Source organism: Oryx dammah, unplaced genomic scaffold (genome assembly GCF_014754425.2).
Source record: "Oryx dammah isolate SB20612 unplaced genomic scaffold, SCBI_Odam_1.1 HiC_scaffold_18, whole genome shotgun sequence".
Classification (NCBI taxonomy): Eukaryota; Metazoa; Chordata; class Mammalia; order Artiodactyla; family Bovidae; genus Oryx; species Oryx dammah.
In genome coordinates, this window is record NW_024070202.1 from 85,772,124 (window position 1) to 85,797,111 (window position 24,988).

The window sequence follows — 24,988 nt, forward strand, 5'->3', positions numbered from 1 at the left end:
ACTACCAGGGAATTCTTGATACATTTTTAATATTTTGATAAAAATAAAGACTGTATTGTCTTTCCATGTCAATGTATTTTTTAAGAATTGTAACAAAGTGTCATGTCACTAGTTTTCAAGTTAGCCTTTTTAAATCACTAATTAAATGTACTGTGCTATACAGTTTGTATACATTAACTTATTGACTTCTCACTTCTAGTCCACAAGGTAGCTATTTCTGTTTCACACTTGCAGAATTGAGTAGCACATATCATAAATGATGGAGCTGAGGTTTGACCTAAGGGTTGTCTGTCTCTAAATGTGAGATTTTAACCACAATATCATCCTAGTTTCTTGAAAGTATATGAAAGATATTTAGAATTTTTAACTTTGTTAATATAAAATACAACTTTACCACAATATTTATTTATATTGATTTTTTTGAGATTTGGGTATAATTTGGAATTATTGTATTAATGGGCAAAATATCAAAACTGTGCTTCCTCCTGCCACATTCCTCTACAAAATGATGGCTCATATTTTAACTTTCATCAACAGTGTTATTTCTCCATGGATCTTCAGTATTAGATGTTATCACATTTTTAATCTGGTGAATTAAAAATGTCACATCATTTAAATTTTTTAATAGGGAAGTTTTACTTATATATCAATTTAAAAAATTTCTATTTTTTAAATGCTGTCTTTTTAAATTTAAGTTTTTATTTGCAAATCTTTTTTATATGAAGGATATGAATAAGCAGTTTGTATTTTCACATCTAAATGGCAAAATAAAGAAGAAAAAATATGAAATTCACAAAGTTACAGAAAGACCATTTAAAGTATAGCATATCACTTTACAGTCACAGGACTGGCAAATTTCAAATTTGGTAATATCACCTACTGCTGGTGAATATTCCAAGGAAAGATTTCATACATTGAATGTGGAAATGAGAAATATTGTACTTTTTTTTTTGGAAAGCAATCTGGAACATCTATAACAGTTAAAATACTTACAACTTTTAAGCCAGTAATATTATTCTTGGGAATCTATATGATAGAAGTTAAAGCATCAGAAGGTAATAGATTAAAATTACTTTTTTTTTTGATTCAAATGTATCCTTTTTATTTTTTATAAAATTAACATTGTCAAAGAAAAAGAAGATGCTTCAAATAAGGATAACCAAAATGAGGGAAATTAGATTAGAATTTTTGAGTAATAAATAATTAGAAAAATAGGAAATTATGTGTGAAGAATCTTTGGAGGGGTGGAAAAGTAATATTATAAGATTAGAGGAAAATTCTGATTTTCAGAATTCTATTAAAATATGTGAAAAAAAATATGCTTCTTAGATGCATAGGAACAATACACTTTAAAAGTACTTGGCATAGTTTCATATTGGGTTAAATGTTCTTCATCTCATAGATGACACAGTTATTAGCCCCAGGAGACACTTCTGATACCCCTTTGGCTCCTGGGAGCAGGGCCAATTTTACCAAAATCGTGCAGTGGATGAAATGTGTTTTAGCCAATAGCCCTGTTTACCCTTACCGAGGCCCTTCTTGCCTGAAGCACCCATTTTAGGGCCCCACAGGGTGGCCTAGTCAGGTTACACCTACCCCATGGGACTCATTGCTACTCACTCATGACAAGTACCTTTCTTCATCAGCAGTTTCAGGGCTCAAAGACATCACATATTTTAGCAAATGCACTTGTACTGCCAGTGAGAGAAAACTGCAGATCCCAGTTCTAGATAATGTGTATGAATTTTAACTGAGGCCTCATATTGATGAGGTCCTCTCTTGCTTTAGAGCAAAACCAACAGTGAGTGTGTATCTGGTGCGTTAACATACATTCCTCCTATGGTATGAAGGCCTATTAGCGAAACATGAAGGAGTGACACAGAGTTAAGAGAGATTATTTTCTGTGTTTTCTAAATGACTCTTATATCACTCTAATCAGAAGCCCTGAACAATAAGCTGCAAGACTTAATATCACTGAGATCTCAAGTTTATCTGCCTGTATCTTACCTCCTACCCACCTGTCTATTCATTTAACCACAAATACTTATGTAAAGCTTATCAAGTACGAGGCACTGTTCTAAGCATGTTACAAATATTAACTCATTAAATTTTCATAATATCCCAACAATACTGGTATTATTATTTCTAGGAGGTCTGAGTTTTATTCCTCACATCTGCTTTTTGGAATGACCTTGAATAAGCTCATTAGATTACCTATTGCTTAGTTTGAAAATAGAAGATAAGACTTGCTTCATAAATATCTCATGGAAATATTATGATTGTTTTAAGTAAATCTTCAAAGATTATTGAAAATAATGCTTTATGAATAAGAGCTGTGTAACCTTAAAATGTTTGTGGCATTAAGTAATAAGCCATTGATAGAACTGATTCTTTTTCTCATGCTAGTGAACTATATTTTCTCAAGCCTTAGTTCTCATCTGTGCTGAATTAGTGTGGAATTATTCTCAGAATAAAATTTTAAATCAGTGACTCCTACCTCCCTCTCAGATTGCTCACAGTTCCCAGTGCATTATTATACAGAGTCAAATTAGATATGATTAGGTTTTATTTGCTGCATTTGAAAGAAATCATGGAAAATGACTTTTAATAAAACAGGAAGAAGGAATAATATTTGGTTAAATGAAGTGGCACCTTGCTAATTATACACTAAAACCTCTTGCACTGTACTGTGGAATTCAGTGTAAGGAGTGTCTATCAGAAACTCATGTCAAGAACTCAAGTAATAAAAGAACCCAGTTTATTATTTTTATTTATTTATTTTATTTTACTTTACAATACTGTATTGGTTTTGCCATACATCAACATGAATCCGCCACGGGTGTACACGTGTTCCCAATCCTGAACCCCCCTCCCACCTCCCTCCCCATACCGTCTCTCTGGGTCATCCCAGTGCACCAGCCCCAAGCATCCTGTATCCTGCATTGAACCTAGACTGGTGATTCGTTTCTTATATGATATTATACGTTTCAATGCCATTCTCCCAAATCATCCCACCCTTTCCCTCTCCCATAGAGTCCAGAAGACTGAAGAACCCAGTTTAAAGTGTCACTCTCATAACAAGGATTATGACCAGGACATCACAGCCAGGCATCAGAATATCTTAATATTGACACTAAACATGATTTATGTAATGCACAGTTATTTATGTAAAACTCTAAAATTGGTGTGGTTGGAGAGAGAGCATTATGAAGGTAAGATGTTTTTAGGAACTACAGGGCAGAGGTGTAGGTGTATATCAGTGTTTCTCAAACTCATTTGTGTGTATGATCACCTGGGGACATTGTTATTCACAAATTTGATTTGGTGAGGTCTAACTTGAGGACTGAAATCTTTCGTTTCTAACACGCTTTCAGTATATGAAAATGTTACAGATCCAGGGGCTTCCCTGGTGGCTCAGCTGTAAAGAATCTGGCTGCAATGCAAAAGCCACGGGAGAAACGGGTTCCATCCCTAGGTCAGGAAGTTCCCCTGGAGGGCATGGCAACCCACTCCAGTATTCTAGCCTGGAGAACCCCATGGACAGTGGAGCCTGGTGGGCTACCATCCATGGTATCGCAAAGAGTTGGACACAACTGAAGAGATTTAGCGAGCATGCACACACATGTACACACACACACAAATTGAAGACTGAAGTCTTTCATTTCTAACAAGCTTTCAGTATATGAAAATTTTAAAGATCCAAAGACCATTTTTGAGTGGGAAAGATGTCCATATTTAACTGTAATGTAAGATACAATCTACCTGCAATGCAGTAGACCTGGGTTCTATTCCTGGATCGGGATGATCCTCTGGAGGAGGAAATGGCAACCCACTCCAGTATTCTTGTCTGGAGAATGCCTTGAACAGAAGAGCCTGGCAGGCTACAGTCCATGGGGTCGCAAAGAGTAGGGCACGACTTAGCAACTAAACCCAGATACAGTAGAAGTAGTATGAATAAAAGAAATAAAACATTCTGAGAGAATAGTAAAGGAAGTGACCCATCCTGAATGTGGGGATCAAGATGTCACAAGTGGAACACTAGGTATGTGACAGTGATTTCTCAAGCAGATTTTGGAGGCAAGAGCATTCACCAGAATGAGCTCTAGGCAAGGGCACACAGGTCTACAAGTGTATGGAGTCTCAGGGACCAATAAGGGTCCATGTAGCTAAGAGGAAGTGGGGGTTGGGGTGCTGCTTTGAGGGAAAGGGCTAGAGGACGAGGTTGGAGCCAGTGTGAAGGATCTCCCTTGCCTTGCTAAAGAGCTTGATCTGTATTGTGCTGGCGATAATAACATCTCTGTTTTCAGAGGATAACCATGGCCCTAGGGAAGGAAGATGGGCCAGTAATTAGGAGGCTTCTCAGAGATGTGAAATCTTAGAGACTGTGATAGGATTTGAAAAGGTCAGGAAATATTCAAGAAATTCTAATTCAGACTGAATGGGAATTGGAAATCCATGGCAAGTGGAATGGGAGACTAGTTTAAGTTGAAGATGATGTAATGCTTTCCAGCTTGAGGGAGAGAAGGTGGCTGCACCTTTGATGGTAACAAAAGTGGAGGACTGACAGTTTTTTGGCAGGAGATTACAGGTTCTGATGCGTTCAGCAGGGCATCTGTTGTAGGAAGTAACTGGAAATCTGAAACATAAGAAAAGTTGAGAAATGTAAATTTGAGAATCAGTGGCAGGGAAGCTATAGCTAAAGCAATGAATGCAAATAAAAGCAACCAAGGAGTTTGGGTTTAGAGAAAAAATGGTAACAAGTGAAAAGAAAGGCTAAAAATTGGGGGAGCGGCATGTATTGAGGAGGGTCTCAAACCTTGAACTTGATGTGTTTCTCAGCCCTTTGTATTTTAAATACCATTTGAATTATTATCAGAGAATCCATCTTGGAGAGAGTAATTATTTTTCACTTTCTGCACTGTAGTGTAGTGCAGATTGGTTTTGTAATACAACATTTTTAGTATAAAATGTGTGCTCAGTCATGCTTGACTCTTTGTGACCCCATGGACTGTGGCCCACCAGGCTCCTCTGTCTATGGGATTTCCCAGGTAAGAATACTGGAGTGGGTTGCCATTTCCTCCTCTAGGGGATCTTCCCAATCCAAGGATTGAACCAGTGTCTCTTACATCTCCTGCCTTGGCAGACATGCTCTTTACAACTAGCGCCACCTGGGCTACATATAAGATACGTAATGAGATATATAATTAATATGTGTCTAGCTACAGCCACATATACTTAACAGTCATCATCTTATTTTCTCTGGAGAGTATATTTATTCTGACTTAAAAACAAAACAAAATAAAACAAAAAGCTAAAGTCCATACTTCATTCAGATTTTTAAACTTTTTTTACCTAATATCCTTTTTCTGTTCCAAAATCCCATCCAAGATATATTGCATTTAGTCATTCTGTTTCCTTAGGCTTCTCTTGGCTGTGACTGTTTCTGAGACTTTCTTTCTTTTTAATGACCTTGGCAGTTTGAGAAGAACCAGTCATATGTTTTGACTAGAAAACTAGTCAATCTAATCACACTAGGACCACAGCCTTGTCTAACTCAATGAAACTAAGCTATGCCCGTGGGGCAACCCAAGAAGGGCGGGTCATGGTGGAGAGGTCTGACAGAATGTGGTCCACTGGAGAAGGGAATGGCAAACCACTTCAGTATTCTTGCTTTGAGAACCCCATGAACAGTATGAAAAGGCAAAATGATAGGATACTGAAAGAGGTACTCCCCAGGTCAGTAGGTGGCCAACACGCTACTAGAGATCAGTGGAGAAATAACTCCAGAAAGAATGAAGGGATGGAGCCAAAGCAAAAATAATACCCAGCTGTGGATGTGACTGGTGATAGAAGCAAGGTCCGATGCTGTAAATAGCAATATTGCATAGGAACCTGGAATGTCAGGTCCATGAATCAAGGTAAATTGGAAGTGGTCAAACAAGAGATGGCAAGAGTGAACGTTGACATTCTAGGAATCAGTGAACTAAAATGGACTGGAATGGGTGAATTTAACTCAGATGACCATTATATCTACTACTGTGGGCAGGAATCCCTCAGAAGAAATGGAGTAGCCATCATGGTCAACAAAAGAGTCTGAAATGCAGTACTTGGATGCAATCTCAAAAACGACAGAATGATCTCTTTTCGTTTCCAAGGCAAACTATTCAATATCACAGTAATCCAAGTCTATGCCCCAACCAGTAATGCTGAAGAAGCTGAAGTTGAATGGTTCTATGAAGACCTACAAGACCTTTTAGAACTAACACCCCAAAAAGATGTCCTTTTCATTATAGGGGACTGGAATGCAAAAGTAGGAAGTCAAGAGACACTTAGAGTAACAGGCAAATTTGGCCTTGGAATGCAGAATGAAGCAGGGCAAAGACTAATAGAGTTTTGCCAAGAAAATGCACTGGTCATAGCAAACACCCTCTTCCAACAACACAAGAGAAGACTCTACACATGGACATCACCAGATGGTCAACACCGAAATCAGACTGATTATATTCTCTGCAGCCAAAGATAGAGAAGCTCTATACAGTCAACAAAAATAAGACCGGGAGCTGACTGTGGCTCAGATCATGAACTCCTTATTACCAAATTCAGACTTAAATTGAAGAAAGTAGGCTCAGGTATGACCTAAATCAAATCCCTTGTGATTATACAGTGGAAGTGAGAAACAGATTTAAGGGCCTAGATCTGATAGGTAGAGTGCCTGATGAACTATGGAATGAGGTTCGTGACATTGTACAGGAGACAGGGATCAAGACCATCCCCATGGAAAAGAAATGCAAAAAAGCAAAATGGCTGTCCGGGGAGGCCTTACAAATAGCTGTGAAAAGAAGAGAGGCAAAAAGCAAAGGAGAATAGGAAAGATATAAGCATCTGAATGCAGAGTTCCAAAGAATAGAAAGAAGAGATAAGACAGCCTTCTTCAGCGATCAATGCAAAGAAATAGAGGAAAACAACAGAATGGGAAAGACTAGAGATCTCTTCAAGAAAATTAGAGATACCAAGGGAACATTTCATGCAAAGATGGGTACGATAAAGGACAGAAATGGTCTGGACCTAACAGAAGCAGAAGATATTAAGAAGAGGTGGCAAGAATACGCAGAAGAACTGTACAAAAAAGATCTTCATGACCCAGATAATCACGATAGTGTGATCACTAATCTAGAGCCAGACATCCTGGAATGTGAAGTCAAGTGGACCTTAGAAAGCATCACTACGAACAAAGTTAGTGGAGGTGATAGAATTCCAGTGGAGCTGTTTCAAATCCTGAAAGATGATGCTGTGAAAGTCCTGCATTCAATATGCCAGCAAATTTGGAAAACTCAGCAGTGGCCACAGGACTGGAAAAGGTCAGTTTTCATTCCAATCTCAAAGAAAGGTAATGCTAAAGAATGCTCAAACTACCGCGCAATTGCACTCATCTCACATACTAGTAAAGTAATGCTCAAAATTCTCCAAGCCAGGCTTCAGCAATATGTGAACCATGAACTTCATGATGTTCAAGCTTATTTTAGAAAAGGCAGAGGAACCAGAGATCAAATTGCCAACATCCGCTGGATCATGGAAAAAGCAAGAGAATGCCAGAAAAACATCTATTTTTGCTTTATTGACTATGCCAAAGCCTTTGACTGTGGATCACAATAAACTGTGGAAAATTCTGAAAGAGATGGAAATACCAGACCACCTGACCTGCCTCTTGAGAAATCTGTATGCAGGTCAGGAAGCAACAGTTAGAACTGGACATGGAGCAACAGACTGGTTCCAAATAGGAAAAGGAGTATGTCAAGGCTGTATATTGTCACCCTGCTTATTTAACTTCTAGGCAGAGTACATCATGAGAAACGCTGGGCTGGAAGAAGCACAAGCTGGAATCAAGATTGCCGGGAGAAATATCAATAACCTCAGATATGCAGATGATACCACCCTTATGGCAGAAAGTGAAGAGTAACTAAAAAGCCTCTTGATGAAAGTGAAAGTGGAGAGTGAAAAAGTTGGCTTAAAGCTCAACATTCAGAAAACGAAGATCATGGCATCTGGTCCTATCACTTCATGGGAAAGAGATGAGGAAACAGTGGAAACAGTGTCAGACTTTATCTTTTGGGGCTCCAAAATCACTGCAGATGGTGATTGCAGCCATGAAATTAAAAGACGCTTACTCCTTCGAAGAAAAGTTATGAGCAACCTAGATAGCATATTTAAAAGCAGAGACATTACTTCGCTGACTAATGTCCGTTTAGTCAAGGCTGTGGTTTTTCCAGTGGTCATGTATGGATGTGAGAGTTGGACTGTGAAGAAGGCTGAGCGCCGAAGAATTGATGCTTTTGAACTGTGGTATTGGAGAAGACTCTTGAGAGTCCCTTGGACTGCAAGGAGATCCAGCCAGTCCATTCTGAAGGAGATCAGCCCTGGGATTTCTTTGGAAGGAATGATGCTAAAGCTGAAACTCCAGTACTTTGGCCACCTCATGCGAAGAGTTGACTCATTGGAAAAGACTCTGATGCTGGGAGGGATGGGGGCAGGAGGAGAAGGGGACGACCGAGGATGAGATGGCTTGATGGCATCACTGACTCGATGGACGTGAGTCTGAGTGAACTCCAGGAGTTGGTGATGGACAGGGAGGCCTGGCATGCTGTGATTCATGGGTTCGCAGAGTTGGACACGACTGAGCGACTGAACTGAACTGAATTGGGATATGCCTGGGTGTTTTTCTGATTAGTCTGGGGTTATGGTTTGGGGGAGTAAGACCACAGAGGTAAAGCATCATTCCTCGCATATAGTTTCAAAGGAATGGTATGGACCATACACATTACCTCTCACTGTCAATATGAACCTTAATCACCTAACTGAGGTAGTGTTTGTCAGGTTTTTTCACTGCAAATTATTTTTTTATTCTCCTTTTCTATACAAGACTCTTTGGAAGGGTGTTCTTGTGCACAACTCAAGCTGAAGGACTAGAAATTTGTGATCTACCTCCTTGAGTTTGTAGTAGCTATAGAAATTATTTGGTGTTTTTCCATACCAAAGATTTGTCTCTTCCTCCTCATTTGTTTATTTATTCAATAATTTGTTTATATCCATATGAACTAGTGGATATTTATCTTATAGTTTGGGTTATAATCCAATATTACTTATTTTTTTCTCAAATTGTCCCACTGGCTCCCATGCCTCTTTAATATACCTCCATCATTGCTTTTGTTTATTTATTTGCTTGTTTGGTTTTAAGCTTTTCTTCATTTTCTAGGACTATGGTGCCCTAGACTCATCTTGTATACTTAACTTCTCCAGCTCTTGAATCAGCCATATCTCCAAAGACCCCTGATTTTTTCTTATTGGAGAATGGTATTAGAAACTGATACCTGGGTGAGAGGTACAGTCTGATTTTTAAATTGCTGCAGAGTTCATTTCTTTTAAGGTTGCCTAAGTTGGTGAGAATTCCAGACTTTCAGAAATTTGGTAAAATGCAATAATAAGACTTTTCTCACAGACAAACAATAGTCTTTACAGCAGTAAAACTTTAAACACACAGGCACACACATCTAGTCAGTTATATTTCAATAGAAGACTGCAAAAGTGGCATGAATATCTTTATAAAAATAAAGTCACTTTTAAAAACTTGTGGAAGGAAACTTCAGCAAGCCTTCTAAAGTAAACATTTCTCAGGTTTATTTCATATGAATAAACAGATCAATTTTTTTAATGCTCTTCTTAATGAAAAGTTTCTTTAGAGCAGGAGTCTTTTAACTTTTGCAAAAGTTTAAAATGTTGCCTCTTTGAGCTAGTGAGTAGGTGAATAGAAGAATTTCAGGAGCTCAAAACTCTTCTCAGAAACAATCTCCAAACCTCTGTTAGGGCAGAAAGTGGATAAACATTAGGATGGGAAAATTTTATCTCTAGTGTGGATTTAGAACATCAAGGGAGAGAATGGTTTAGAATTTCTCTCTGGTGAAACATAAAAGTTTTCATCATCAGCTCTTTAAAGGATAAGGAGCCAGAGGCATAACAAGCAAAAATCCATGACCAGATTCTTGGGGCAAGAAACCAGACTTAATTAGATTTTGAGACCATGTTATATAATACATTGAAAATCTGAAGTTTCAATATAATGATTGCTTTTAAAATAAACTCTGAAAATTGAAATATAAAATCCGATAAACATCTAGTAAGTATCTACTATAATCAGTGTTAGATACAGCAACTTGAATGGTTGTTGTCCTTAAAGTAAAGCCATGAATTATGAGCGCTGTGTTACCGTTCTGTAGATCCATCATATAAAGAATACCGTTAAGGGAACTGGTTAACGCAAGTTGATTCAGGAACGGCTGTTTTATACTCAAACAATCTTGTGGTAGAATCAAACATACAGTCCAATTTATTATCACCAAGTTAATAAGTATTCATGAATATAAACTATCTACTAATTCTGGTAAAGGAAGGATACAGAGAAAGGAAGAGTTTTTATGCAGTAAGAATCTTATTGACCATCTGAGCCACCCTGAGAGACTGAACATGAGTAAGAATCTTAAGAAAAGGGTATGAAATTGGAACAGTGAATATATGAAATGTCCTCATGTTATGTTATAGAGGACTATATAATACATATAATGTATAAATATAATACACAATAATATATAAATGAATATTATATATCATTTAATAATTGTTATATCATAAAGGAATATTATATATTTTTAAATCATTGTTATATTATGAAGGAATATTATCTATTATTTTAAAATTAAGCTTTTTTAGTATTTCACATGGAAATAACAAATTTTAGGGCATCATGCTTTTGTATCCTTAGGGAATATAATAGTATTAATAGAATAAGTAAATGAGACTTGTTTTTAAGGCTATGTATCTTAAGAGTTCCTGGACAAGTTTATTTTCCAAGTCATATATTATAAGTCTTTTCTGCTTCAATATAGTGTATGTGTTCACAGAAAAGTTTCTAATAAGTAAAGCACTTGAAATTTTCTATTAGTTTTCATAATTGATATTATAATTCTTTAAATGCAGTGAATAGCTACCTTTGTTCTTATGTACTTATCTCCTTCATTCTTACTAAGAAATAAAATGTATCTTTATGTCCTTTTTTAAAAACTACTCTAATATTTTTCTTATTATTCATCCATTTTTAATTTTTACAAAAATATTTCAACATCCTAGGATATGAATTTTAGACCTGGGTTCGATCCCTGGGAAGATCCCCTGGAGAAGGAAATGGCAACCCACTCTAGTATTCTTGCCTGGAGAATCCCATGGACGGAGGAGCCTGGTGGGCTACAGTCCACAGGATCGCAGAGTCGGACACGACTGAGAGACTTCACTTTCACTTTAGCAACTGATCACATTCAGTTGCTCATTCATTTACATGTTTAGCAAACAGGTAGCAAATACTTGTTAACTTCCAGCCACTGTTATAGATACTGAGAATACAGCAGTGAATAAAATAGACCCAGTTCAACCCTCATGAAGCTCACATTCAAATGGAGAGAGACAGACAATAAACAAATAAACAAGTATATAATATGTTGGATGATGATGATATTATAGAGAAAAATAAAGCAGGAGTAGACTTGTCATTCCTTGAGAATAAACAGCACTTATAGGAATGATGCTATCTCAGAGCTCTCTGTTGTTCTCTGGATTGAATTACTGATCCAGCAGACTTTATCAATGAGGAGGTCATTTGAGAGCCAGGAAACGATTGTTTGCTTTACATGGCAGCCTGCCTGTGAGAAACTGGAATATTCTAAAGACAGCCTCACCCCTTAGGGCAGATGCTTGATTAAAAAAAAGTGAGAACAAAACCCTTCAAAAATAGTTCTTATTTTTATATTGAGACATTAGGTTGTTCCAGAGGACAGCTTAGAGAAGGATAAAAACTCAATCAGCGCCACCATATTATGTCTGAATTAATACATCTGGAACCTGATGTCACCTTCTAAAATTATCTATGGAGTTTCATTGCTTCCAGAGTCAATGCTGTGGAGGCATGATAATGAACAATAGTGTTCCATAGTTTTGGGGAAGAATCCTGTAGATTTTTCATGTTTTTGTAATTTTGTGATGGAGAATGAACATCCACATCTTGTTTTCCTAGAACCATGTCCTGTGATCTCTCTTAAGGGCTTGGCTAGCCTGATCTCAGAGCTAGCCCTGCTCTGGTTTCTTTGTGACAGAAAAGGGAAAGAAATTATTACAACCATCAAAACATCTGAGAAACTTCTAGAGATTTCTTTTCAAAAGTAGGTGGAAACCTAGTTAATATTTATCGTTCCCCAGTCCATTTGCAGTTGGGAGAGATCTTTTATACATTAGTATTTCTGTTACTTCAGTTATCAGTGGTATCACTAATAATGTGTTAGGGTGCTATTCTATTGCTGGGTGAGGTTCTAGGAATACCTGAGTTATACTTGTTATGGTCTTTTTTCTTTTTTCTCCATGATCCCAAATGAAAAATACCAATAACTGAGAAAACACCAAAGCTAAATAGTTCCTCTTTGTTCCTTCTTTTGTAAAGTATATGTAATAATTGTTTCTACTCCACAGTGTTGTTCGAAGTTCTGCATAAGTTAATATATATAAGGCGTCAAAAGCTAGATGTCTTTCTTGCCTTCCAGTTTTTTTTTTTTGGAAGCAATAATGATGTAATGATCACAAACAGGGTTTCTGGAGCTAGACTTCCTATATGCAAATTCTCTTCCCACCCTGAACTAGATGACTGACCTTGGGCAAGTTATTTAACCTTTCTATGCTGAAAAAAGAAAAAATATATATACCTAGCAGGGTATTGTGTAGAATAAATTCATTAATGCAAATATTTGGAACAGTACCTGGTATACTATAAGTACTCAAGAACTATTTGCTCTTGATTCATTACCCTACTATTGCTATTCTTGCTTATTTATGGTGTGGCCTTGGCATTTGGTTAGGCTGAGTCACATAAAGGTCATCTTTCCCTGTGCCAGGAAAACCTAAGAAGCCATCATCCAAATTGGCCAAGATCTGCTTTGCCTGTCTTTTCCTCAATCCAAATCTTTTTTTAAAATTACTTTTTATTAGAGTATAGTTGCTTTACAATGTTGTGTTTGTTTCTGCGTACAGCAACAATTCAAATCTGACTTCTCAGCTCTTAAACTAATGTCAACATTCGGGGGACAGAAGAAACATATCAAGTAAGACCAACACCAAATATACTTGCCTCAGTGTCTAGAAAGAGCCTGTCTTGGACCACTTATAACTGTGGCAACAGCCTAAGACACACTGAATGTGGAGAGAATCCAAAAAGAGTGTGAACAAGAAAGAAATGAAGGCAGGTCCACCTAAGAGTGGGACCTGGCCCACTTTAACAATCCAACCAAAAAGACATATGGGAAAAAGATAGCTTTGGGGCAGTCTTGACTTTTTTTTTCCCCAGGCTTCTTAGAGAAAGAAGATTCTAAGAGGCCACACTTAAGCCCTTGCCAACTTTAGCATGAACAACCAAATGTCTTTGGAATTGAAGTGACCTTACTCAACCTTGTGGAAAAGCATGGCCAAAAATGGAAATCAAAGGGTATGTTCAGACATCCTTTAAAGACCAACTGAGCAAATATCAACTTGCCTACAGTCATCTCAACAAAACCCATTTACTAATGAACAAGCCTAATTCATTAAAAGCTGGAACATCAACTTGCTCAAAGAACGATTCATGGAAAACTGACACACCAGTGTTTTAACACCAAGCAGTTCTAAGGACTGTTTGCTACTACTAAAGGCAAAAAGCCCAGGCAAAGTGGGACCAGGCAGGATCACTATAGTCAACTACAGAAAATGTGGGAAGCTGCCCTCAACTGTCAGTGGTTGCCTTGTGGGATATGAACCCAAAACTTCTAAGTTTTCAAGTGAAAGCTGAAATCTGGATTTTTATGTGACTTGTGCTGACATTTGCATTTTGGCAAGTGCTTAAAATTAAAACCAAAACAAACATGGTGCAAGCCAAACAAACCCCATATGCGGCTGGTACTCCCCCGTGCGTCTGCAGCCTCTGCTGTCCATGCAGGCATTGTCCACTAAACACTCATACTTCTAGTCTTGTTGGGGCATAGATTTGTATCCAAGATGCTCCAAGGCTGACTTCTGAATGTGATTATTTCACGACTGAGTGTGATTTTCTCTCTGCAGTTTCTAGATTTCAGCATGGCTTTGGGGTATTTTTCTAAAACCAAGCTTGAATACATAGCACCACCCATGAAACAAATAATGCCTTTTCTTTAAAAAAGGGCTGTGGGAGTCAGGGAGAGGAGCAGACTTAGAGTAAGAAATGAAGAGAAGGTGAACAGGTCTACTTTAACTAGAAAATTTAACTAGGAAATAGAGCTAGAGTAACAATAAAATAACAATAGGAATTTTGAGTGGAAACAATCAGCATTTTTTCAGATCATGGTGGCAAGAATTAGGCAAGAACTATATGAAGAGATCACTTAAAATTTTGAGTTATAGTTTCCTTCATTTTAAGAGGAAATTGATGTACTATAAAGTGGGTTTGAAATATTAACTTTTATCTTAAAATATTAATTAAATATTTTTGAGAGATGAGGGGTAGCATTATGAATGTCAAGAATTTGTGTGATGCTTCATGAAATATCCTAAATTCCTTTTGATGTTTAGATCCCTTACAGATTGCTAAGGGCAGTGATTGTCTGCCCTTTTGTTTTGCTATTGACTTTCATATTTCTAGTACAGTGTTTGGCTCAGAGGAGGTTCTTAGTAAATTGAATGCTTTGAATTATTTAAATGAGTCTCTAGTTTCAAACATTTATGACTTTAATATATATTTCTATCAACTCTAGAAATTGTATGTATGCCTTGGGTAGTGAAGAGGGGCATGCTTCAGACTTAGAGGAATACAAAGCATATTCTGATTTTAACACCCAAACAGTGTAGTCCATAATATGAAATTCTTCCCTCTCTGCTTATTCTTATCTTTTTAAAATATTTAGTTGTGTGTATTATGACAGTAGGATTCTTCTAGTGTTTTAGTTTCTTGGGCTAAAAGCAATAGCAAATGAAAATAGTCTCTGTGTTTTCCCTGTTGAATCCATATTAAATGGTTTTGGCTGAAAATGCCAGATGCACATTTAAAATAAAATTTGGGGATCATCATAGAGTATTAGGTTTTGACTATGCGAATCTATTTGTAGTTTGCTTCAAAGTGAGGATGCATGGGACAGGGGAGTCCCTTGACATCTGAGGCCTGATGGCTATTACTGGATGAGATTTCTCCCAGCTCCCCATCACCAGGATCATTTCTCCTTGATCTGTTGAACTACTGTGCTATCCTCCAGCATTCTGAGATACATCAAGCAAGCAGAGAAGCTCTAGGATGAAAGCTCAGATGTTAACTCGAGTTCAGTTGCCTGGATCCTCTGGTTGGGCAGAGAGGTTTCCCGTCTAGCAACAGGACAACTATAGACCAATAGCTCAGACCGCACAGGACCTGTCAAAGGGAGAAGGACTTGAGTAGTGACAGTGAAATTTCATTCCTAATCATCATAGATCATTCTTCTTCATCAATCTTTTTTTCCCCAGTATGGCTCTTCTTTGAAAGCATTAGGCTATCAAATCAGAAATTCTAGGACATTTTTAAGATGGCCTTGAATATTTCCTAGCTTTTTGAAGCTACTAACAATGCAGGAAGTGACTTGTGAGGTTTGGCATAAATACTAACAAATACTAAATGTTACTTGAAGGATCATTTATCTTAGGATTGATCAACAAAAGATGCCATGTGTACAGAAATTGCCTCATTTTCTCAGCTGAATTTCCATCTAAAATGGAGAAATTTCCCAAGTAGTACCAATTCTTTTGAGTATTACTTAAGGTTCTTTTTCTGTTTTTTTTTTTTGAGATAGATATTTCTATATTGTCTCTGAAGTAATGTGTTTACTACTCCTGTCATTAGCTACTTACTCATTCATTCATATAACAAATGTTTCTAACCATCAATTATATGCAGGGGTGTGCTGACACAAATTTATGTAAATAGATCAAAAAGAATAAGGGAAAATAAACCCATCTAGCCACATATATGTTAATTTTTAAAAGTTTAAGCATTATGCAAGAATGTATTTTGCAGAGATTATTTTGGCAAGTAACTATGATTTACTGGCAAAGAACTTTGTTCTTGGTGAGATAGCTAAAATATCATTTGCTTTAGTCTATGTTATACTCTGTATTTTAAAGTCAGCCTTGCTGACTATAACAGAACATAAATTTGTTTTTTGAAAAAACCTGTCTTAAATTTTTCATTGAATTTTATTTCCTACTTAGCCCAACTTTTTTTTGTAAAAAAATTGATCAAAGTAATTTGGGGGGCTTCCCTGGTGACTCAGTGGTAAAGAATCTATCTGCTTGCCAGTGCAGGAGACATAGGTTCAATCCCTGCTCTGGGAAGATTCCTCATGCTGCAGAGCAACTAAGCTCATAAACCACAACTACTGAGGCTGTGCTCTAGAACCTGGAAGCCACAACTGCTGAGCTCGTGTGCTGCAACTGCGGAAGCCCACATGTCCCAGAGCCTGTGCCCCACAAGAGAAGTCACAGCAATGAGAAGCCAGCACACTGCAACTCGAGAGTAGCCACCACTTGCTGCAACTAGAGAAAAGCTCACACAGCAACGCGGACCCAGCACAGCCAAAAATAAAATAAACAAATAAATAAAATTATAAAAAAGTAGAAAACAATCTTTAAAAATTTTTTTATTTTTATTTTTAAGACCTATGAAAATTAATGGTAATACAGAGGCCCAGAACAAAATATTCGGTGTTTTGGCTTCTTGTTATTTGATTTACAATTCCTTCATCTCTTAAAAATACTTTATAATCTTCTTTCCTTCCAATTTCCAATTGAGACTTTATAAATTTATAAAATTAGTGACTTGAAACATTCTAATTTTGTCTTTTAGAGGAATTTCTTGATATAACTTCAGATCATTGGATTTTCCCTAAGATACAATATGAAAGTATAAGTTCTGCATAATTAGAAAAGTTGAATTTTAGTTACTTTGAATATTGTCTTTTAAGTATATTCAGAATCATTGTTACTTGTGTTTACATTCTTTAGTCTGAAGATGTAAATGGTGCCTTTACAAATCTGATAAAGTATTTGTTTTTCCATACTCTTTTGCTATTAGGTGATTTGGACTCTTGGGATCTGCTTATTTGCCTATCTTCTAGGACACCTGGTGGAAAACCCTGCATATCAAAGGAAGACATGTGCCAGTTAAATTTACATCAGAAGGTAAACATTCTTTTTCAAAAAGTGAACAAATCTTATCAGACCTATAGGTATTTTTTTGAGTTTCCTATGACCATATTTACTTATTTTCAATTTAATGTTTTTCCTTTTTATTATTTATCACAGTATAAGTGCTTTACAGTGTTGTATTAAAATTTCTAATGTACAGCAAAGTGAGTCAGCTATAGATATATATATGAAAGTGAAAGTGAAGTCACTCAGTCGTGTCCGACTCTTTGTGAGCCCATGGACTATAGCCTATCAGGCTCCTCTGTCCATGGGATTTTCCAGGCAAGAGTGCTGGAGTGGATTGCCGTTTCCTTCTCCAGGGGATCTTCCCGAGCCAGGAATCGAACCCAGGTCTCCCCCATTGCGGCAGACGCTTTACCCTCTGAGCCACCAGGGAAGCCAAAGGAGATATATATAGATGATTCCCTTCCCATTGAGGTCCCCACAGAGCATTGCGTCGAGTTCCCTGTGCTGTTCAGTAGTTATCTATTTTATACACCGCAGTGTATTTATGTCACTCCCAACTCATCCCGTTCTCCCTTTGCCCCTTGGTATCCATGCTTTTGTTCTCCACAGCTGTGTCTCTATTTCTGCTTGGCAGATACGTTCCTCTATACAATATTCCTAGATTCCACATATGTGCGTTAATATCCAGTATTTGTTTTTCTCTTTCTGATTTAGTTCAGTGTGTATGGCAGTCTGTAGGGCCATCCGTGTCTCTACAAATGACACAATTTTGTTCCTTTGTAATGGCTGAGTAATATTCCATTGTATATATGTACCACGTCTATATCCATTGCTCTGTTGATGGACATTTAGGTTGTTTCCATGTTCTGGCTATTGTAAATAGTGCTGTAATAGACCTATGGTTTTTAACAACAGTATTTCCTGGTCCATAATGTTGAAAGAAAAAAGTCTTGAAAAAGTGGAGCCATTGCATCTTTGAAGAAAGTTTCAATGGCCATTCTTTCTACACTTCACCACAAAACGTTCACCATTTGGGGGCTTCCCGGGTGGTACTAGTAGTACTGCCTGACAACGCAGGAGATATAAGACACGTGAGTTTGATCCCTGGGTCAGGAAGATTCCCTAGAGGACAGCATGACAACTCACTCCAGTATTCTTGTCTGGAAACTCCCATAGACAATGGAGCCTGACGGGCTCTAGTCCATGGGGTCACAAAGAGTTAGATACGGCTGAAGTGACTTAAGACACATACATGCCTTCAACTCCTACCAATCAATATCCAATTTTACCCAGTAGGATGTAAGACTTGGCCTAAGAAATAGCCTATCAGGCTTCTCAGTCCATGGAATTTTCCAGGCAAGAGTCCTGGAATGGGTTGCCATTTCCTTCTCCAAAGAAATAAATAGCCTATGGATTTTTGCTTATCCTGGTCACTTGTTTATCCAAGTAGTAAAGATTTTATTTACTAATTCCTTGTTTTGATGTTTTCAAAGTTAAGTTGAATTACAACAAAATTTATAGTTTTTAAGTTAACTTTTAAAGTTGACATCCAATATTTACTCCTGTGTATAAACTTTTATAAATACTTTTAGAAAAACTAACAAAAGGCTTACAGTGTGCTAGTCACTGTGCTGGAAAATAAACATATTTACGATACTTTTAACAAACCTATGAGAAAAATGTCCAAACCAATAGATGTTTTTCAGTAGTAAAGAGGACTATAGAAGCTCCCCATCATTTGGTATTTCTGCAATTGACGGTGGTGATCACTCCTTCCTCCCTCTGGCCCCTCCCTTGGAGGAGCACATTCTTTTGCTTTTTCTTGTACATCTTTGCATCTTTGGCTGTCCTTTCTGTGTTCTTCAGAGCCACCTTTCTTCTGTCCATTCTTTAAATGCCTCTGTTCCCCGACACCACCTCTAAAGTTTCAACTATCATTTGTAATTGATGACTCCCAAATCTACATCTGAAGTTCCAAGCAGTTTCCCAGGCTTCAGGATTTCCTGTATAACTACTCTCTGAACATCTCCACTTAAATGTCGCACAAACACCTCAGATTCAATGAAGAGTAAATGGATTAATTGTTGTCTCTGGTAAATTCACTTCTGTGCTGGCGTTTAGAAGCTCTGCAAAACTGCGCTGCTGGTCATAAGTGTGGTTAATCACTCTGTCACTTCCTAAGATAGAAATTAGCCTTCACCTTTGAGTCCTTTCTGTCCTTTGTCATCTGCATTCTGTCAATCACGAATACTAAGGAATTTAACTTCTAAATAGTTCTCAAATATCATACCTACTTTCCAAACTTACTACCTTTATTCTGATCAGACAGTCACCATGTGTAACCAGGACAGTTGCCAAAATCTCTTCACTGATTTTTCCAAAGCAAGAATGTTTTGCCCCTGAAATCCATACTGCTCACTGTTATCAGAGTGAAAAATACAAATTGCTGACTTAAGCTGATTACTCCTGTCATTAAAATCTTGCACAGCTTCCCATTTTAGCTACAGGATAAAGTTGACAACATTTGCTGTGTATATCAGTCAGCCCCCAGCAGGAAACAAATGCCATACTCAAGAATTTAACTGAAGAAAAACTAATAAAAGAGCTATTTACAGAGCTTTTGGAACGAAAAGAGAAACAAAAAGATTTAGAGGCACTCAGTGACCAGCTACATTATAAGATTTTACCACCCTTGATCTGAAGAAGGGTATGTAGAAAAAATGATATAGCAGAACCTAGTAAGAGCCAGAGACAAGAAAGAAAGATTGGTGGGAAGGGGCTATATACGTCAAAGAATGTAACCATCACCAAATCACAGCCCTACAGAGGGAAGCCAGAAAGATAAGGAGGTATTCACCCTCTCTACTCCTACCTTGCAGTCTCTTGCCATAGCTTCCTACTGAGTACCATTCTAAGTGCTTACTGTATTTGTTTATATCCATTCTTTATATATGAAGAGACCAAAGCGAAGAGAAGTTAAGAAAACTGCCTAAATCTTCCTTACTAATAAATGAAGCACCTAGGATTCAAACTCTGGCAGTCTTACTTTAACTTCTGTGCTCTTAACCGTATCACTGTAGAACCTTTCTAAATAAATATTTAGCCACTGTATTTAAACCCTAGTCTAGTCAATATTCTTAAAGAATACATAAATTCTAAATGATCCATGTTAGATAACTGTCACTTTGGAGCATGAATAATTTGAAGTTTTGTGAATCATGAGTTATTTATGTAAACATAAATAGTCAAAACAGAAGTTGCTTCAGATTTGTTTGGTATGTGTTAGGATTGTCAGTGACCTTAGAATGAAGGTCACTGGCTCATGTTAGAATTACTCACCACTTCAGAGCTTTGGAATTTAAGTGCTTAATGAAGATGATCTTAAGATCTGTTATAGGTGATGAATGACCAGGAGATTCTCTAGCCAGGAAGAGACTAAAAGGAACTTAAAACTCTATTGGTGGTTCATGAGATGCTAAAAATGAAGCGAGGTCCACTCTTTGGGATAACACTCAGTAAGTGGGGCTCTGTCACACCTCTGGCATGTCGTAGGGTTTTAAGTGCAGGGAGACTCATTTCTAACTCTGAATGTTTGTAGAGTTCACAGTCCTTGAATCTGGGATACTGTGTTTAGTCCTTGGAGCACTGAGAACTACTGCAAAGCCTCTTATTTTGAAGCTTGTTAGGTCATTCTCAGGTAAATATGATGGAGTGATAATTGCATGTGAGAGATATGGATGATAATGACTTTTTTCTTTGATTAGCTAGTTCCCTTCTTGCCATTAATTCTCTTCCTTATGAATAATACTAAACAGCTTTCAAAGAAGATCTGATTTTTGATAAAATAAAAGATGTGAACATCTATACAGATCTAATGAAGAAAAAGCACAGTTTCCTAAGATACAACGTGACATGTGTTTCACTGTCAATGTTCATGAGAAACCAGAAGCAAAATTTTCCCTGGGTGCTTTCCTACACTTTATGTAAATAACCCAAATTCAAATATCTGTTTTTCTTATGAGTTAATGGTATTACTGTGGCTTTAGTTTTTTTTTTTTTAATAAACCTTTTCTGAATGTTTATAATTAATATTCTACTGTTGCTCTTATTAATGAAATATATCTCAAAATAAGAATGATTTTTTTTTAACTTTTGCTTCTGACAGTATGTAATGGAAACAATTTAAATGACAGATTACCACAGATTAGGTTTGTAGAAGGTACATTGGGATTGAAATATTTTTAAATGCACCTTTCCTTTCTCTCAGTTTGATCTCAGAAATATTCTGTGGCTCATTTGTTTCATATATATTCAAATCCTTTCAAAGATACAGAAGCTTTTGTGCCAGGAAAAACAGTGGTCTCTATAAAATCCACACGCACATGTATACATAAAGCATTCAAACCCAATACAAGATCAGTATGTATTAGAAGTGCCTCTCTGGTTGGTAATGAAGTGTCCATGTAGGTTCCTCAGTTGTAACCTCTCTCTCTGGGGGAGATGTTGATGATGGGGGAGGCTGAGTGTAGGTGAGGGGAATGAGCATATGGGAAATCTCTATACCTTCTCTTCAGTGTTGCCTTGCCCTTAAAATTGCCCGCCCAAAATAAATTCTATTGGAAAGAATTATTGCAGTATTAAGCCAGAGAAGCTCATTGTATACAAGTCAGCTAATCCCAATGAAAACTTCTCTGATTATGTCCCACTTGATAATGAAGCAAATCTTACATATTTTATGATGTATGTAAAAATAAGAATAAAAAGCAATAGGATATGAAAGAACTTTATTAGGTTTAACTAATACAAAGTTAAAATATGTGTAATAAAGTTGATTTACCACAGCTGTTAAGACCCATAGTGTCACGTGTGTTTACTTCTTTGTGTTTATTTAGTTTAACTGCTTAGTTTGGTGCTCAGTTCCAGTGTAGAATGGAGATGATCCTTCTCATGTCACGTGTCGCCTGGGTCATGTCATCTGCTTTGACTCTATTAATTCCAGAGATGTGCTTTGGAGCAAAGAGCAGGGGAAGCATGTCATTGGGTGGGGGATGCAAAAGTGAGAGCAGTTGCTTCCTTTGGCTTGGCTCTGGCTTTCTGAAGCAAGTGCTTGGCTGGCCCTCAGTCAGTTCATCATCCTGACACAAGATCTCATGTGAGAAGTCATCTCTCTGATCCTGCTCATGCTCAGGCTCAGTCACTCAGTTGTGTCCAACTCTTTGCCACTGCATAGATTGTAGCCCGCCAAGCTCCTCGGTCCATGAGATTTTCCAGGCAAGAATACTAGAGTGGGTTGGCAGTTCCTTTTCCAGGGGAACTTCCCGACCCCGGGATCAAACCCGGGTCTCCTGAATCTCCTGCATTGGCAGGAGCATCTCTCTGATAAGACACAGCAACTACCCTTTGTTTCTGAAATCTGTGTGAGCCACACTCTGTCTTTGCAGCATCTACACACATTCTTCTGGCCCATTAGTTCAGTTCCCGTAGTTCGTTTTACCAGGGCTCTGCAACTCCTTTCCACCTGTAGAAGTTGACCTCCCTGCTGGCTCACATGGTAAAGCATCTGACTACAATGGGGGAGATCCAGGTTCGATCCCTGGGTCGGGAAGATCCCCTGGAGGAGGAAATGGCAACCCACTCCAGTACTCTTGCCTGAAAAATCCCATGGACAGAGGGGCCTGGTAGGCTACAGTCCAGTGGGTTGCAAACAGTTGGACACGACTGAGCGACTTCACTTACTTTCTTTCACTTTGTAGAAGTCAGGATGGTATAAAAAGGATGTTGTAAGCATCTGCAACAGTAGCACATTTTCTCTGAGCCCTTCGAGAAGTGGGTGGAGGTTTTAAATAGGACCTGTACACAGCCTTTCCTGCTACTTAGCTAATGCTGCTTCTCTTTCTTGGCCCTACTGTCATTACAGATTCTATTTAGTCAGTAGCAACTGAGTGATTTTTTTTTTTCCTTAAATGGAGGAAAATGGTTCAAGTATATGGGCTTTTAAACCTTTTCACAACCGAATTTAGAAATGTGTTTTGTGTGGTAAAAATAACAACATAAAACCACTAAACCTCTATGGTGGACTCCCCAGACCTTTGCAATGGTCTGTCCCCTCCCTCCAAACTCTCTTAGGAATGCTGAATTGAAAATTTTAGGGTTTTATGAAGGCCCTTCTTTTCCTACATTTAGACTCTAAAAGTGATCACTTTTGAATTTGAGAAATGTAGACATCCTAAAATCTAAAGTATACTATCCACTTTTCTCAAGTCCTATGTTCCCAAGAATGGGTTCTGCTGAAGCCTGGGCTTTAGTACAGTATAGATGTGGTACACACATACAGTGGAATATTAGTTGGCCATTAAAAAGATTGAAATAATGCTATTTGCAGCAATATGGATGGTGGACCTGGAGATGATCATACTAAGTGAAGCAGTCAGACAAAGACAAGTATCATATGATATCATTTATATGCAAAAAAAATTTTTTTTTTAAAGATACAAATGAACTCATCTACAAAACAGAAACAAATTCATAGACTTAGAGATTGAATTATGGTGACCAGAGAGGAAGGATGGGGAGGGGAGGGATAGACTGGGAGTCTGGGGGATTGACATGTACATGCATGCTAAGTCACTTCAGCTGTGTCCAACTCTTGGTGTCCCCGCGGACTGTAGCCCACCAAGCTCCTCTGTCCATAGGATTCTCCTGGCAGGAATACTGGAGTGGGTTGCCATTTCCTTCTCCAGGGGATGTTCCCAACCCAGGGATTGAACCCATGTCTCTTATGTCTCCTGCACTGGCAGGTAGGATCTTTACCACTAATACCACCTGGAAAACCCCATGTATATACATCTATGTTTAAAACAGATAACCAATATCTGTTTAAAACAGATAACCAAGGACCTACTCTATAGCACAGGGAACTCTGCTCAATATTCTGTAATAACCCAAATGGGAAAAAATTTTAAAAGGAATTAAAAATAAAGTAAAATATTCATAACACAGAACTTTGCAAATGTAGAGATTCAGTAACTATATTGAGTCATACTAGTTATTTATCTTTTGTATGAACATACTAAGTTGCTTCAGTCGTGTCTGACTCTTTGCGACCCTGCGGAATGTAGCCCGGCAAGCTTGCTGTCCATGAGATTCTCCAGGCAAGAATACTGGAGCGTGTGCCATTTCCTCCTCCAGGAAATCTTCCCAACCCAGGGACTGAACCTACGTCTCATGTCTCCTGCATTAACAGGCAGGTTCTTTACCACTAGCACCACTTGGGAAGATCTGTCTTTTGCACAGACTAACTTGAATAGGAAAGTTTACATATACATGAGTTAAATACATTATTTTTATGTACACTCAGAAATTAAAATGAGACTATATTAGAAATGGTTTTATTAGAAGAAATTAATTTTTGTTTTTTTTATTGCAGAGATTTTCTGCATTAAAAGTTATAGAGGAATGAAAAATACTCAATCCTTGAAAAAAAAAAACAGAGCATTAAAAAATTTATGCCTGACCTGAGCTGAAGTTTACAGTTTGCTGAATAAACGGATAGAGTTAACAAGATTGCAAGGATTAAAAAACTTTTAATCGATGAACTGTTTCAAAGCACTTTAAATGAATCATTTTTTAAAAACTACAACTTGTGGTTGAATTGTTGAATTGATCAAAGCTGAGAGCAGAAGTGGTATTTAGAGACCCAGGGCTCTATTTTTCAAATGGAGAG

The 24,988-nt window shown here is 37.6% G+C and overlaps 1 protein-coding gene across 2 annotated transcripts in view; it reads left to right on the top strand.

Moving 5' to 3' along the window:
- CPED1 (cadherin like and PC-esterase domain containing 1) overlaps positions 1 to 24,988 on the top strand; it is a 326,436-nt gene that overhangs the window by 60,614 nt on the left and 240,834 nt on the right. For both annotated transcript variants that reach the window (XM_040259514.1, XM_040259515.1), the window contains one exon: positions 17,186 to 17,292. In XM_040259514.1, coding sequence (XP_040115448.1) covers positions 17,186 to 17,292 — 107 coding nt within the window. The remainder of the gene's footprint in view (positions 1 to 17,185; positions 17,293 to 24,988) is intronic.